Genomic DNA, 15,273 nt, shown 5'->3' with positions numbered 1-15,273 from the left:
CATATGGTGGAGGTGCGTAAGGGTAGGGGTGGTAGGTTTGTTAGTAGATCTGGCACATCATCTACGTCCACTGTATCTGGGGCAAGTAGGAAACGGTCGAGGGCTGTTAATGATTCTTGGGTTGTTAGGAGTGAGTTGCCCGGTGGGCCTGTTGACGGGAGTGTGATTCCTAGGTTTCTAGGACACATAGCTGCCCGTATTTGGGAGGACCAGGAGAGGCCTTCAGTTACGGGGTTGTTGAAATGTCATACCCGGGAAAAGACTTGTAGCTTTTTGCGTACATGGGCTGAGGCTTGGCCGGCGGAGAGCGAGATGTTCGAGCGACTGGAGGGCACTGGGGTGAATCACGTTCCTGCCATCATGCACGATAAGATTGACAGTACGCTGATCACGGCTTTCATTGAGCGATGGCAGCCGGATACAAACTCTTTCCACCTTCCGTTCGGTGAGATGACGATCATGTTACATGACGTCGAGGCCATTCTGGGGATTCGTGTTGAGGGTAAACGACTTTGTGCTGTGGCTGATGCGGATCAGGCAGATTTGCTAGCGGATCAGGCAGATCAACATCGTTTCTTCCTATTCACCATATAATTAGACACAGTTAAGAAGGCAGGAGTAACCTTATAAACAATGTGCAATGTAAAAAACCAAAACGTACCAGTCCTCAGGGGCATATTCACATACGAGAGTGATTCAGTACGACCAGATGACAATGTCCGACCACGACCACGACCAAGACCACGGATACACTCAAACGCACTCCTGTTCCGCCGTTGCCGACCTCGAGGACGGTCAACTCCTTCGGGTTCCTCAAAATCTAAGGTAGACGTGTGGAACATGTCATGAAGTACGTGATTAGCGTCACGAATAATAGAAGGATGGCTGGAGGACACTCGGTCGTACATCGCCCGAAACTGATCCAACTCCTCCTGTTCACGGTCGGCCACCCGAGTATCTGCATGCTCACCAATAACGAGCGTCCGCCAGAATGAATGAACCTGATCAACATGTAACGACGCCCTTTCTTCTGTAATAACGCGGTGAATGGTGCATGCGCAAGGTAATCCATGAGTTGCTGAAATAGCACACCCGCACCGAGCATACACTTCGTCAGCCAAGTCCCTCATCCTGTTTAGCTCAGTGAGAATCAACCCCAAGCAGTAGTGCGACACACGACCATGGAGAATCTTAAATATGAAATGGCTATACATCGTTCCATGTCGTCGTCTGGAGTCCTCTAGAGAGTTCCTGATGCCGTTCTTCTGAGTTTCAATTGACTTGTTAAGTCTATCGAACAGTGTATCCAAAGCAGCGGTCGATGAATCAATCCAGTCCTTGGTAGCTCTATGAGCGCTCTCAACTCTACATGTTGTAGGGTTCCCGTAATGAAGTACCTGGTTTGTCCAATATTTGACAAACTTTTCTCTGTGAGGGAACCATTGCTGCATCACATAGTCCACCAGTGCCGGACATCACTGGTACGAATCCCTGAAGTTAGCCAATTCTCGCTCGTACGCTTCCTCTGTGGTAGCCTGTAGGATCTTCCGCCACTTACCATTCACCAATCTCTCTGCCATTTCCAAATTCTTGTTGAAAAGGTTGTAGGCTTTCACTTTCACGCAGTTGTTGATGTGCCATGTGCACAATAAGTGATTCGATTCTGGAAACAGCTCTGCTATGGGGGCAAAGAGACCTCCCTTACAGTCGCTGACGATGGCTACTGGATGAACATTAGGCCCGATGTAGTTTCTCAGCTTCTCCAAGACCCAATAATAACTTGGAGCCGTCTCATCCTTGATGATTGCATGACCAATCAGAAAGTTCTGGTTCATTGGAGTCATCCCCATGATCTCAACCAGTGGGAACTTGTACTTGTTTGTCTTGTACGTTGAGTCGATCAAAATCACAAATGGCCAAGACTTGATCATATCAACACAATCAGGATGCACAAGGAAAAGATGAGTCACCTCCGCTGTATCTTCATCAGAATCAAACCAGAACAGGTAACCACGTGATTGTGCCTGGTGTAGCAGCTGCTGTATAGGGTTCCTTCCCTCTGACCGTTCAAACCTGAGTTGCTGTCTGACGTTGTAGATGTGTCTTCGGTTTGGATGCTCTTCTGGAAATTTCTCTAACACAGATGCTAATATTTTAGCAGGCTTGACTTGAGCATCACTCATTTCTTTCACAACCAGTTTCGCAGCAGGACTTAAGCCGCTCAGCTGTCGATGACCCTCTTCATATACTATCATCTCATGGTTGTGATACCCCCATTTAGAGTAACCAATCACTTCCCAACCGTCACGACTCCGTAGTTGTCGGACCTTTACTCTGAACTCACACCCACAGCCTTTCCGCTTTGTATCAAACCGAGTGGCTGTACGAAAATCTCTTTCTTCTCTTTTGCGATAACGGTCACATCTCAAAATGCGATCCATTCTACCATCCCGTTGAGATTTATGAGTTACTACTACCAAGAAAAATCCAGCTGCAATTGCAACTTGTTTTGCCCAATCAATCGCTTGTTGAGCTTCTTCGAATGGACCATCATGTCCAAATATCCCACTGTAATCATTTCCGTCTCCACCATAATTCTGCATCAATTATATATTATAATAAATACATTTAACGCATAATACATTTAATTTCTATATTTACACAGAATTAACACAAAAAAAAAACATAATTATGTATAATATTATTCATACACATACACATACAAATTTTTAAACACACTCATTTATAAAAGTCACATAAACAATTAAATATTTTGGTATACATTAACACAAATCTACTCACTACATACATAAACACATTAAATAATTAAACAAATTTAAAAAAAAAAAACACCGTTTTGAATTTTCAATTTGAAATAAATTGAAAACAAAAAAAAAAAAAAAAAAAAAAAAAAAAAACCATTTCCAATTTTTTTTTTAATACAATTTCGAATTGTCAAACTTAATTTTAAAAAAAAACCTTTCTCAACAATCAAACTTAATTTTTAAAAAAACCCAATTCGAATTTTCAAACTAAATTTAAAAAAAATACCATTTCGAATTTTCAAACTTAATTTTACAAAAACCTATTTCGAATTTTCAAAATTAATTTTAAAAAAAGCCATTTCGAAATTTTTAAAAAACTCATTTTCTAATTTTAAAAAAAAAAATTTAGGCCCAACAACAAAATCAAAGAAGGAAAAAAAAAAAGGAAAAAAAAAAAAATAGGGGTGGCGTCTGCCAGGGCCGCCACAGCCACTGGACTGGCGCCTGGCAGGGCCGCCTCAGCCAGCAGACTGGCGCTTGGCCAGGACGCCAGTCTGGTGGTTTGGGCGTCTGGGCTGGACGCCGGTCCGGTGGTTCTGGCGTCTAGCTTGGACGTCCTTGCTACGGTTAGGGCGTCCACCCTAGGCGCCGGAGCCACCCCTACGGTAAACCGTGAATTTTAACAGTGACTTACCTCGTTTTCCGTCGACGACGACGTACCTCCGGCGTCCCCCACAACTCCGGCCTGCCCTCCGGTCTCCCCCGGCGAGTTAGTACGGCTCCACTTTTTTAAATCGAGATTTGTTCAATTTTAGAAAATGGAATCCCGCGGCAACCTAGCACGGCTCCACAGTTTTTAAATCGAGATTTGTTCAATTTTAGAAAAAGGGCATAATTGTCACACCAAGTCATATTTGTGGGCTTTATATGGTAATTTGCGGGCGATGTTTAGCGATTCACAAAAAAAAGTATGAATAACAGAATTGTCTGAATTTGAGCTTAATTTTCTTTTTTATTCACCTGACTCCACTGGTTTAAGCACTTAATGTAACTTTTTCATATGAATTATGTTATACATTATGAATTTGGAAGATACAAATTCTGCTTTTTTTATACATTATGAATTTGGAAGATACAAATCATCTGCAAAATCTTAAAGTTAGGTAATTTTGGTTCAAAATTTTGCCTTGATGTTTTACTTACAAAAAAACACCAGCAATGATCATGAAACTGTATTGTTTCGATTCCATTGCCATGAGTAAAGTTAACCAAACATTAATAATTCTCATGATTTGTGAGCTATATAACCAAACATTAAAAATGGTGTTAAAATAATTCATAAATTAACAAATTACGTGAAACTATAAATATATTATATTGCACATTGTTGACACATATAAAATTATGTGTATTGATACGGAGTATATGTTAGATTACTTATAATTTTTATATTATCTTTAAATAAATCATATTTTAACAAAAAAATTTAAAATAAAAATTAAGTAGGGTCAATTGACCTCATAACTTTGACCTTAGATCCGCCCCTATTTTAATCTGATTCTGGTTTATGTCATTTTTCCTTGAATGTGTAGCATAATCTCATATATACTTTGCTTAATTTTTATAGCATAGTGAAGCTTTTGCTCTGATGAATTCTCTTTGAGATTTGTTGTTCCAAATAAATTATTTTGTGGCTTATCGTTCAAGGTAAAGTTGTAAAGAAAGTATGAGTAGCAGAATTGTCTGAATTTGAACTTAGTTCTGGTTTAGACACTTGATGTAACTTTTTCATACGAATAATGTTATGGAAAATAAAATTTCTAAAGCTGCTTGGTTTGGGCAACAGCAGTTGCGAAACTTTTTTCAGTCAAAGCATCACAACAAAGAAAATTGTTACCAATAAAGACTAAGTACCAAAAGAACTTATAACACTAGACATGATAACATAAATAGGCCGCTATTGAATCTAGCTTACCCAAAAAAAAAAAAAAATAGCAGATACAAGATAACTCCTGCACATAATTCCTACAACCAAGATTTTTAGTAAGATCAATAAAGTTATGAGATCAGATCAGTAACAACCCCGAAAAATCATTTGGTTGTACTGTGTTTTTTTCCCCTGGCATCATAACACGCTGTTTATGATGGCGATGAGGGTGATCAGCCCCTCGCCTTTGAGTAGGAAATGTAGTAAAATTCCGAGAAAATGGCAGTGAAGAAGGTGAAAGCAGCACCAGCTGCAAAGACTCCTTTCCTTAGAGCCTCACATGATGGTGGGTTCTCTCCAAGGAAGACCTTGTATTTTGTGTGGTATCCATTCCTTACAGAAGCCGCCAATAAGCAGACCTCAGCAACGATGAAAGTTAGCCTGATATAAGAGATTCAGTTATTCAAGGAGAAAAATATTGTTGATTATCTGTTAAAATAGCTTAGTTATAATTATTACTGTAATGAGTCAGGTAAAAAAAAAAAATTATACCAGCAGAAGATGAAAAGAGTCGTGGCACAAGCCCTTGATCCTCCCGGCCTTAGACCCTTTCCACAGCACAAACAACGGCTAGCCGCCATAAGAATTATTTGGCTAGCCAAAAGACAGAAAAATGCTCCTAACCCATAGCCTGTTGCAACAGAGTCTGTATTATACCGACAGTATTGATAGTTCATGTCTCGGTCTGAAACTATTTGGGCCTGTCAATCAAAATCAATCACTTATATCATTTCCTTGATAACTCTATATTATACTGCTTTTATGAGAAATAATCTTAATCTTTGGAAGTTTTATGAGAAATAACTGTTGTAAAGTATAAGAGTTAGGAAAGGTTGAGAAGTATGTAGCTTAATGCCTAACAAATTAGCCTTAATTAGCTTAATCTTGTAGGGAAAACTAGCATCTTACACAATTTATACTCGAAACTGAGCAGATCAGAAGATCAATATGGCACTACTTAGAAGACTGCTAGATCAGGAAACAAATTAAGTACTATAAGTTCTGTTTTTTCTCTGTTTTTGCAAGAGTACTGGGAAAATCTACCAGATCCCAGTAAATATAAAATCAAATCAAATTATGTACAATCGCCATTGACACAACCATAATTGCATCGGAGAAGTTCTAATCTATGTTGCACGAAAACGGAGACAGTAACATCCAACACAAACAGGTCAAAAATTAAACTTCAACTATGAGATATAGAGAGGTGAACTTACAGTACTCCGTCTTTTTTCAGCATTGACAGCAAGCCCAAAAGCGATGATATCCAGGATCAAAATCAAAATAATAATAACCTTTGAAGCCATGATTTGGGAATTAACTTTGCAGCTTCCAACAAATTTTTCAGATATGTAATTTCTCCTTCTGTTTATCTCTCAAGAAAAGATAAATATGAGTTTTAACAGCTTATAAATGCTGGCAATGGCATCTGCTTGAATATTTTATGAATGCTTACAGAGTTAAAATGCTTTGACACTTTCATTCATGCTTAAGTTTTTCTGGCACTGATGCACATGCTTTATTTTCCTCCATTAATAAAGTCAACGATAAATATATAACCCAAAGTTTTTCTTCAAGAAAGAGTAAGATTATATAACTTTATCAAATGTAACATTTTGTTGACTTGATTGTCTGGTTTTGATTTTTTATGTACTCATAATTATTTAGTGTTGGTTAAATTATGAAGTAGATTGCAGGTTACATGTGGACCGAACTAAAGGGTACATCACATTATGTATTAGTTATTTTCAGTCCCTAACTACCCTTCCTTACATTATCCATTGGTGAGCGTGCGAAACTAAAACTGGTGATTTAGTTCAGGATGCTTTGGCAACAGTAGCAGCAGCAGCAGCAGCAGCGGTGCTATCACAGCTACTGGCAAAGTCAGAAGCTTTATTTTCAAGTGACGAAATGTGAGGGGTTGGAGGAGATAATTGTAGTTCAAAGTCTCCAACATTCCAACACTTCATCCTCAAGCACTAGATTATACCAAATTACCAACTATTCTGACACTTCCAAAGTTTATTTAAGGGATTAAGACTTTAGAATATACTGAGATTTCTACCAGATTTACATAATGTATACAAGAAGAGACATTGTGAATGTTCAATGTTCAATGTTCAATGTTCAATGTTCAATGTTCAATGCTAGAGAATAGAGATGATACTACTCTCAGAACGATTTATTAGTCTCTTCATGCACACTATTTGTTTATAACTCCGTATGACTCGGACTGGTGGAAGGTACAAAATCTTTGGGACTTCCCCAGAGATGCCAGGTTATTTCTTCTAGGATGACAATGACGCTAACCATGGATGATTGATTCCGGTGGGATCATATTGTAAAGTCAGGGTGCTTTCTGTACATTTGAATGCTACACACTTCATCAAAATTCACTTGCCAGAGTTCATAAAACTGATACCACTCTTATCTGTAAAATTTCACAAGTTAAGAGTTTGAAAAACTGAAATCATAAACACTGAAAGCCATTGATGTCGCCAAAAACTATAGCAATTATTCATATTCAAGTCACACTAACCAAAGAATCGGGACATTACAATGACAGGAACCATCTATTATATGTTTCTCTCTCACAAATCAGCAAAAATCTAACAAAACAATCGGACAAATACACAACCAACACACAAACATTGAATACGTGACATCTGCTACTTGTAAGAGTTTCTAAAATCAAGATTAATGGCCAAAAAATAGTTCTTGTGAGCACATCAATGAAAACCCCAATTCATCATAGTGTGTTCTCCTTGGAATTTGAGGGACTATACTGATGATATGTACTGTGCCTTATGGTCTGAAGGTGCCCTTAGCTTTTGAGTAGAAAACATAGTAGAAATTAGAAACGATGGCAGTGAAGAAAGTGAATGCAGCTCCGGCTGCAAAGACTCCTTTTCTTAAAGTTTCACATGATGGGGCTCGGTCTTCATAGAAGGACCTGTATTTTGTATGGTAGGCATTTCTTGCAGAACCCGCCAATAAGCATATCTCCGCAATGAAGAATGTCAACCTGACAAGAATGAATTTCTTAAAATTAGCAAGATGAAAAGTCAAAAGGTTCCGAATTATGAAGTGCAGACAGCAAACATATAATTCCCAAAAAAAGGAAAATGCTTGTAAATTGAATTTTGACACTTATGACTTCAAAATGATTCTGGAAAGTATTTGGGCTGGGACATAGATTTCTAACCTTGAATTCAGCAGTTTATAAAAAGAATTATAAAAAGGTTTTTTCAGTTTGGTTTAGGATAAACTGAATGGTTCTGGTCAATTACTATGATAATTCAGGAAATATGAAGTTCTATGACTTCAAATCTATGATAATTACAATTACAAGTTAAACAACAGAAATACAAAGGACATACCAGCACACGATGAAAAGCATGATAGCACAAGCCCTTGATCCTCCTGGACCGAGAGCCTGACCACAGCAGAAGCATTTGGTTGCTGCCATGGCAATCGCTTGGCCAGCCAGAAGGCAGAAAAATGCACCGATCCCATATCCTGTGGCGATGTCTGAATTATACTGACAGTACTTGTAGTCTGCGTCCGGATCAGTTACAATATGGGCCTGTTCAAAGACAAGTCTGTCAGCTACATGTCTTACAAAGCGCTGAGATTCATAAACGAAAATAAAAATCATGAAGGAAATGCTCAGTCATCAATAGCTTGGTCCTTCAGAAGTCGGTAATGTAATTTTCGGACAATTCTATCAGCTAATTCATGGTTCTTGCTTTCTATCTAAACTCATCAAACCAGTGGCATTATTCTGTTTGGATTAAAGCATTACAAAGAAAACATAACTAACACAACCAATCTGAACTGTCAAATATCAGCTGCAGTCGGAATCCGAAGATTTTAGCTGTATCTTTTTTGTTGCTACTTCAGTTCAAAGTTCTTTACAAACATGTAAAATTTGACACCCTTTCTTTACCTTCATAGGAAGCGAAGAAACACATGTTCAAACCGTTACACAAATGCATACACAGCCTAAATTCAGCATAACTGCCAAAGACCTTATTGACAAGTTTGATACTTCTCTTACAATTAGGCAAAGTAGATCATTTCATAACTAAAAAACAGCATCAAAGCTGAAAAATCCAAGCTTCATAGCAATTGAACAGCAAAACAACAACCATTTATGATAGATTCGGCTTAAATATAGAAATTACTTAATTTATAGGTATATAACTAGTAAAGGCTCCAATTATATGGAAAATCAATTAGATATGACTAATACCAACACCCACATGGATCCACCGCTAAAATAGTCTCACAAGGTCAAGATTTTTCCAGATAATTAACATAAATTATACCACAATTTAACTCAATGATTATTCAACATATCATTGGATCAACAAACATCAATGAATTAAAAATTAATTGATCACAAAAATTTAATTTTTTTTTTAATTAAAAGGCTATGAATTTGCTCTGTTTTATGAGAACAGAATAAATAAATAAATAAAATGCGCAACATTGACTAATTCTGTCAGATCAAGCAGAATTAATCATAAAAATCTAATAAACCGATCAAAATAAACACAATCATCCTTCAAATCAAACAACCTATCAGCTAAACTCCACTCGTTGCATCCAAATTTAGTCATCACATTAAGATTTTAATTTACACTATCAACTTGACTACCAATTCCGTCCCTAAAAAAAGTATCAACTAAACAAGCACATACAAAAAAAAAAAAAAAAAAAAAAAAAGGGAGTAAACTTACAGTGCTTCGTCTTTGTTCAGCAGCAACAGCAAGACCAAAAGCAATGACATCAAGAACAATAATGGCAATTATAACAAGCTTAGAAGCCATAATTTTCAGCAAGTTTACAAAGATCTGGGTTTAATTTTTTTTCTCTCTAAAATTAATTTTTGTAGTTGATAAAAGTGAAGAAATGTGGTATAATTTAGTTTATATGAGAGCTAAGAGTAGGTGGTACTTAAGAATTAAGACAGATAAAAAAGGTGTGGAAGGTGAAGTAGTGAAGTGGAAGCATCTAATGTAACCGCTGGAACTCAGAAATGAATGCGACTTCATACCAGCTTAGTTAAAGCTGGCATATTTCTTTCTTTATTTTCGACTTCTTTTTATTTTATGTGTAAATTGTTGTAATTTACAACGTAGTTTCTCTAATTTCTAGAAAGATTGTCCGATATGCTTAAAATACTACAGTAGTAGATGTTTTTAAATAGAGGTGATCACTTGTTATAAAAAAAATTAAAAAATAAAGATGATCACGAGTTAGGCTATGTTAGCCCTTGGTAAATAAAGATAGTTCATTTAAGGTCAGGCCCAAGTTGTCAAGACAATAAGTTTGTTATTCATTTGTCAATCCATATTATCTATACTATATATTAAAAGACATTCCTTTTAAAGGAACGGTGCAGTGCCACGTGGCACTCTTCAACATATATGATACCATGTCACAATGTCACGTTACTATTTAAAGTACATGCGACACGTGAACTCCAACAAATAAAGGTTATACACTTACCATGTCAACCAACTTATATTAGTGTTTTAAATTTCACATAATTAACATTATATATATATTGCTTTCAAATTAGAGGTTACTTAATTTATTTATTCTTCACAAGATTAGAAAATAAATACGTATGAGGTAAAAAAGGAGGGACAAAATTTAATCAGGAGATGACACGTGTCATTCCTGATTCGCCTTTATTATATAGTTATAGATAGATATAGATTTGATTTTAGGCAATCTAAATTTAATTTTTAACTAGTGTGTGTCCCAGGCGATGCCCCGGATTGCTAGTTTGTACTTTGTACTTTTTTAATTTGATAATTATGTTCAATTGTTTGTATAACTAGTGTATTAATAATATTATATAATTAGAATAGTATTTTAGCCAAGGACTATGTATGATCATTCTATTTTTTTTTCCTCCAATTTTATAATTTTTGGCAATAAAGTCTATTTTAATTAGAGAAGAAAATATTTTAATAACACATATAACTGTATATTCTTTAATTTTCTACTCTTCATATTAATAATATTATAATGTGTCAAAATTTTGTGCAAAAATATTTTCAACTAAGAAAATTATGATAATACTATACGTACTCAATCTTAACTAATCGACAACCTATTATCTACACCCGAGGTCATTTGCTCATTCAACCAACAAATGAGTAAAAATATTATTTGCTCATTTATTGATTAAATGAGCAAATGACCCCGGGTGTATATAACAAATTCTATAACTAATCAATAAAAAATAATATATAATTTGTTCGGAATACAATTATTCCTTCTCTGCTTCAGTATAATAATGTGTAATTTGCAATAATAACCTATAAAAAAATAAACAAATGTTATTATATAAATAAAAATTTATATATACTATTCATATATTATCTAATAAAAAAAATGGTTAATAATTATCACAAAGTAAAATAAAATCAAATAAATTTGCATAAAACATTGTGTCGAACAAGTATGTTAACAAATTAGGGACGAAGGGTATATCCATGTATGTGTGTATTAAACGGGTACTAATCTAAAATTTACATTTTTTTATAAGGAGTAGTATAAAACCTCATAGTCCACAAATTTCTTTCATTTTATTTGATTTGTTAAGTCTTTTGCATCAATAATCTTGATATCTTTGGAATGAGTATAAATTGAAATTCTAGCTATTTTATTTCCTTTAAAAAATATACTTTGTGATGATATTTTTTTGTACATAATTGCTGCAGTATAATTCACTACAAAATTTAGTAAAACCGTGCATGGCACAAAACTTAAACTAGTAAAAATATAAAATTCAAGTTGGCCTGGGCTTCGGGCCAAAAATTTTTGCCCAAACCTAAGCAATTTTTAACTAGGTCGGCAGGTTAAGTTAAACATGATCACCTCTATTTTTTAAAGATAGTTTTTTTTTTTTTTTTTTTTTTTTTTTTTTTTTTTTGCTCTTTCTATTTCTCTTCTCATCAATAATGGTACAAATTCATATGTTTTTATTTGCTTTAGTAGGTAAGGTGAAGCCGTGAAGGTGCACTATTGGACCGGAATATCTCACATGCTAACTATCCCCGGATGCATGGGCAAGGATTCATGAGATTAGGGGTGTAGTGAGATGACAATTTTACCACTAGATCAAGTACTACTTTTAAAAAAAAAATGAAAAATAAAATAAAAAAGGTACTACTTGAAAAAATAAAGTTGACAATTTAGGGAAAAAAAATCACTTTTGATGCTTCTTGGTATAAAAGACGTTTTTTTACTTTTTTTTGGTTGGTAAGGAGAAAGATCCTATCAGACCGGAACCTCTTATACGCTCTTCCGGCTCGAGTTAGCAGGTTAGTACGTGGATAAATCTAGTAATCTATAGTATTACCATATGTTCAAATTTTAGTCAAAATAATATACCTCAAATTTTACTCAAACTTTTAGTAAAATAAAAAATAAAATTATTAGGACATTACAAATTACAAACAAGCGAAGAATTCGAACCTATGATGCGAATAAAAGTGCAATTAGTAGTGTGTCGGTGAAGTCCAAGTCTGAACATATAACGTGAACACGAACAAAACGCCATTGTTTGATTTGTCGGTCATCTTTCTTTGTCTTCCAGATCTCATTTTAATTTAGGTGCCACATGCACTTTTAAGATTTCTTTATTTCGAAAAGTCATTTAATTTTATTAAGCAATTTGGAGTATATCATTAAAAAGTCAGAGAGAAATGGAGGAAATTGGATCAATTCAAGTTGTTACTATAAATTTCATATATTTGCCAAGATATTAATTTTGATTTCAAATAATCTTTCCAAATATAGGTGTAATTTTTTTAATTTTTTTCATCTAAACAAATTTGACATTAAAATTGATTTAAAGATATTAATACTATGATTACATGAAATATATTTAATTTAAGATATTCTAACCTTTTATGAATACAATCAATTATGAATCTTTCATATATAAGTACAAAACTGGATACGTTTGGCAAGTACTTTATTTGTTTAACACAATTTTTTGTATGTGTCTGGTCACACCGTGTGGCCGGAGTTACTTATGTGGGGATTATTCATTTGGTTAGGAGTTACTTATTCTGGGGTTACTTAGGGTCTGTTCAATTCACCTTATTTTCACTTATTTCAGATCTAATAAGTTCAGTTCAGGAAAAATAAGTTCAGATGAGTTCAGTTGAGGAAAAATAAGTTTCGATAAAGGCTATCCAAGTTCAAATTACAACTAAAATAGTTTTAATAAGTTCAGATAAGTTAAGTTAAGTTTAGATAAGTTCAATTAAGTTCAGTTAAGTTCAGATAAGTGAAAATCAGGTGAATAGAACACACCCTTATTCAGGAGTTACTCATTTGGTCAGGGGTAAATTATAGGGGTTACTTGTTCAAGGGTTACTTGTTTGGTCAGGGGTTACTCTTTTGGTCAGGGATTACTCGTTTGGTCAGGGGTAATTTATAGGGGTTAATTATACAAAGGTTACTCGGTCGGTCAGGGGCTACTCTCACATAAAGAACATGCTAACCGACTGAGTAAGTAACCCCTACAAGTAACCTCTGAATAAGTAAACCCTACAAATAACTCTTGAATAAGTAACCCCTACAAATAACCCCTGAATAAGCAAATAACCCCTGAATAAGTAACCCATACAAGTAACCCCTAAATAAGTAACCCCTAAAGTTGTTTTTTTAATCATTTTGGGTGAAGGACAATATGAAAAAAAATATATATATATCTTGCAGTAATTTGGTACTCCCTCTGTTTCATAATGTTAGTCCCATATGAAATCAATCACATAAAATAAGAAAACAAGAAGATTTGAAATCTAACATTAAAGTATAAAATAATTCATAATTAGTTCACCTTATTTAAGTTTTTTGATTTTTTTTTTTTTTTTGATTTTTTTTTTTTTGGAAAGCTTAAGTCATAATGCATAATTTTAGGTAGAGATTCTCTTACTTAGAGTCATGCCATCAATGTACAACCAACTAATTCCAAATTAATTAAGTTAAAAATGAAACATATTCAATATGGATAGGTCTTTTTAAAACGCCCAAAATAGTATATAGGACTAACATTATGAAACGGAGGGAGTAACATTTTAAGTGAGTATAAATAGAAGTATGGAGTATATATTAGTCAAGTGATCACATTTTAAATGTTTTTTTTTCTTTTTCTTTTTCATATACACATATCCACAATCTTACTATAATTACTTTGCCTAAAATAAAATAAAAAATAAAAAAAAATCTTTACATACTTACATTTTTTGTTTCCATGGAGATCTCTAGAAAATCATTTTAAAAAATGGAAATTATATATGATAACCAATTTTCTATAGTAAAAAAAGGTAATTAAGAAGATTATATGTTTTATCTACGTTTAGTACACGTTTAAGGGGCTAAAAAATCAGCACAAAATAATGTTAATATATAAATAACTTCTCTTTCAAAATATTTAGGTCATACTTTTCGATTTATCTCCTTTCAAGAAGCAAGTACGCTAAAGAACGCGGAACTCAATAATGGGTTTTTTTAATTTTTGCATGCCTTTCCAAAGCTATGAATCCAGAAGCTAATCAATTTTTTATTTTTTTTTCCTATAAAATTTGATAGCTATAATACGAGTATTAGTAGTAGATGTTTAAATGATTTTTTTGTGTTGCTTTTAGAGTTTGCCTCAAGTAATTTATCTAAGAGATAAACAAAAAAAAAATTTCATCACATGATATTTTCATATATAATTCAACATTTTATTCAATCTTAAATTCATCATCAGATGTGGAGCCTATATTTAATGAAAATTATTAATTTTTTATGAAAGGGTCATGAGAGATAAACAAATTTATCTCTGAAAATACATAAACCTGTATTTTCCCTATAATAATAAATTATCAAGGTCATACAAGAATTATACATTTTTTTTTTATTTAATAAAAAGGTGACTTGTGTATTGCTTTCATTAATTAGTCGCGTTAATCGTTTACACTATCATATATATATATATATTATATAGAGTTTTTTTGGTTAATAAGTCACAGTATGTTGTGATGTAAATGTGAGTTAAAATAACTTTCGACATCTAGACTTTATAGTATAAAAGGACATAAATCATTGTATTGATGGTCAAGTATGAAATAGTTTTGTAATGAAGTTTACTCGTATAAAAGTTGTTTACATTTGTATTTTGTATAGTTCAAAATGTACACATTTGAACATTTAAATACATATGGGGTACTTTGTATTTTTAATTTAAGAAAGAAATAATTTGAAGCTTAAAAGCGAGATGTTTTATACTTGGTATATTTTTTCTTAAATCAGTAAGAAGCCCATAGAACAACTTCTATACCGCCTCAAGTTCCTGCAAGCAAGGAAAAGTACAATCATCGCTCAAACCTGTGAAGATATCGCTAAGCTCCTCCAACTTGGTGACTTTCAACGAGCTTCCAACTTGGTATAACTCCAAAGATGTACTTGTACGTAGTATATAAGCTTCAAAGATATCTAACA

The 15,273-nt window shown here is 34.0% G+C and overlaps 2 protein-coding genes across 2 annotated transcripts; both read right to left on the bottom strand.

The window, feature by feature from the left end:
* Window positions 1–4,643: 4,643 nt before the first annotated feature.
* On the bottom strand, window positions 4,644–7,150 carry LOC110693237. Its single transcript, XM_021870385.1, has 3 exons — window positions 5,970–7,150; window positions 5,245–5,453; window positions 4,644–5,133 (listed from the first exon to the last, which is right to left on the bottom strand). The coding sequence occupies exons 1-3, from the start codon at window positions 6,057–6,059 to the stop codon at window positions 4,926–4,928; spliced, it is 507 nt and encodes a 168-aa protein (XP_021726077.1). The 5' UTR covers window positions 6,060–7,150; the 3' UTR covers window positions 4,644–4,925.
* Window positions 7,151–7,247: 97 nt separating this feature from the next.
* LOC110693236 lies at window positions 7,248–9,876 on the bottom strand. Its single transcript, XM_021870384.1, has 3 exons — window positions 9,498–9,876; window positions 8,133–8,338; window positions 7,248–7,777 (listed from the first exon to the last, which is right to left on the bottom strand). Exons 1-3 carry the CDS (start codon window positions 9,585–9,587, stop codon window positions 7,558–7,560), a joined length of 516 nt encoding a protein of 171 aa, XP_021726076.1. The 5' UTR covers window positions 9,588–9,876; the 3' UTR covers window positions 7,248–7,557.
* Window positions 9,877–15,273: the final 5,397 nt, after the last annotated feature.

Source organism: Chenopodium quinoa, unplaced genomic scaffold, assembly GCF_001683475.1.
Source record: "Chenopodium quinoa cultivar QQ74 unplaced genomic scaffold, ASM168347v1, whole genome shotgun sequence".
Taxonomy (NCBI): Eukaryota; Viridiplantae; Streptophyta; class Magnoliopsida; order Caryophyllales; family Amaranthaceae; genus Chenopodium; species Chenopodium quinoa.
This window is presented reverse-complemented; position numbering and strand designations above follow the sequence as displayed.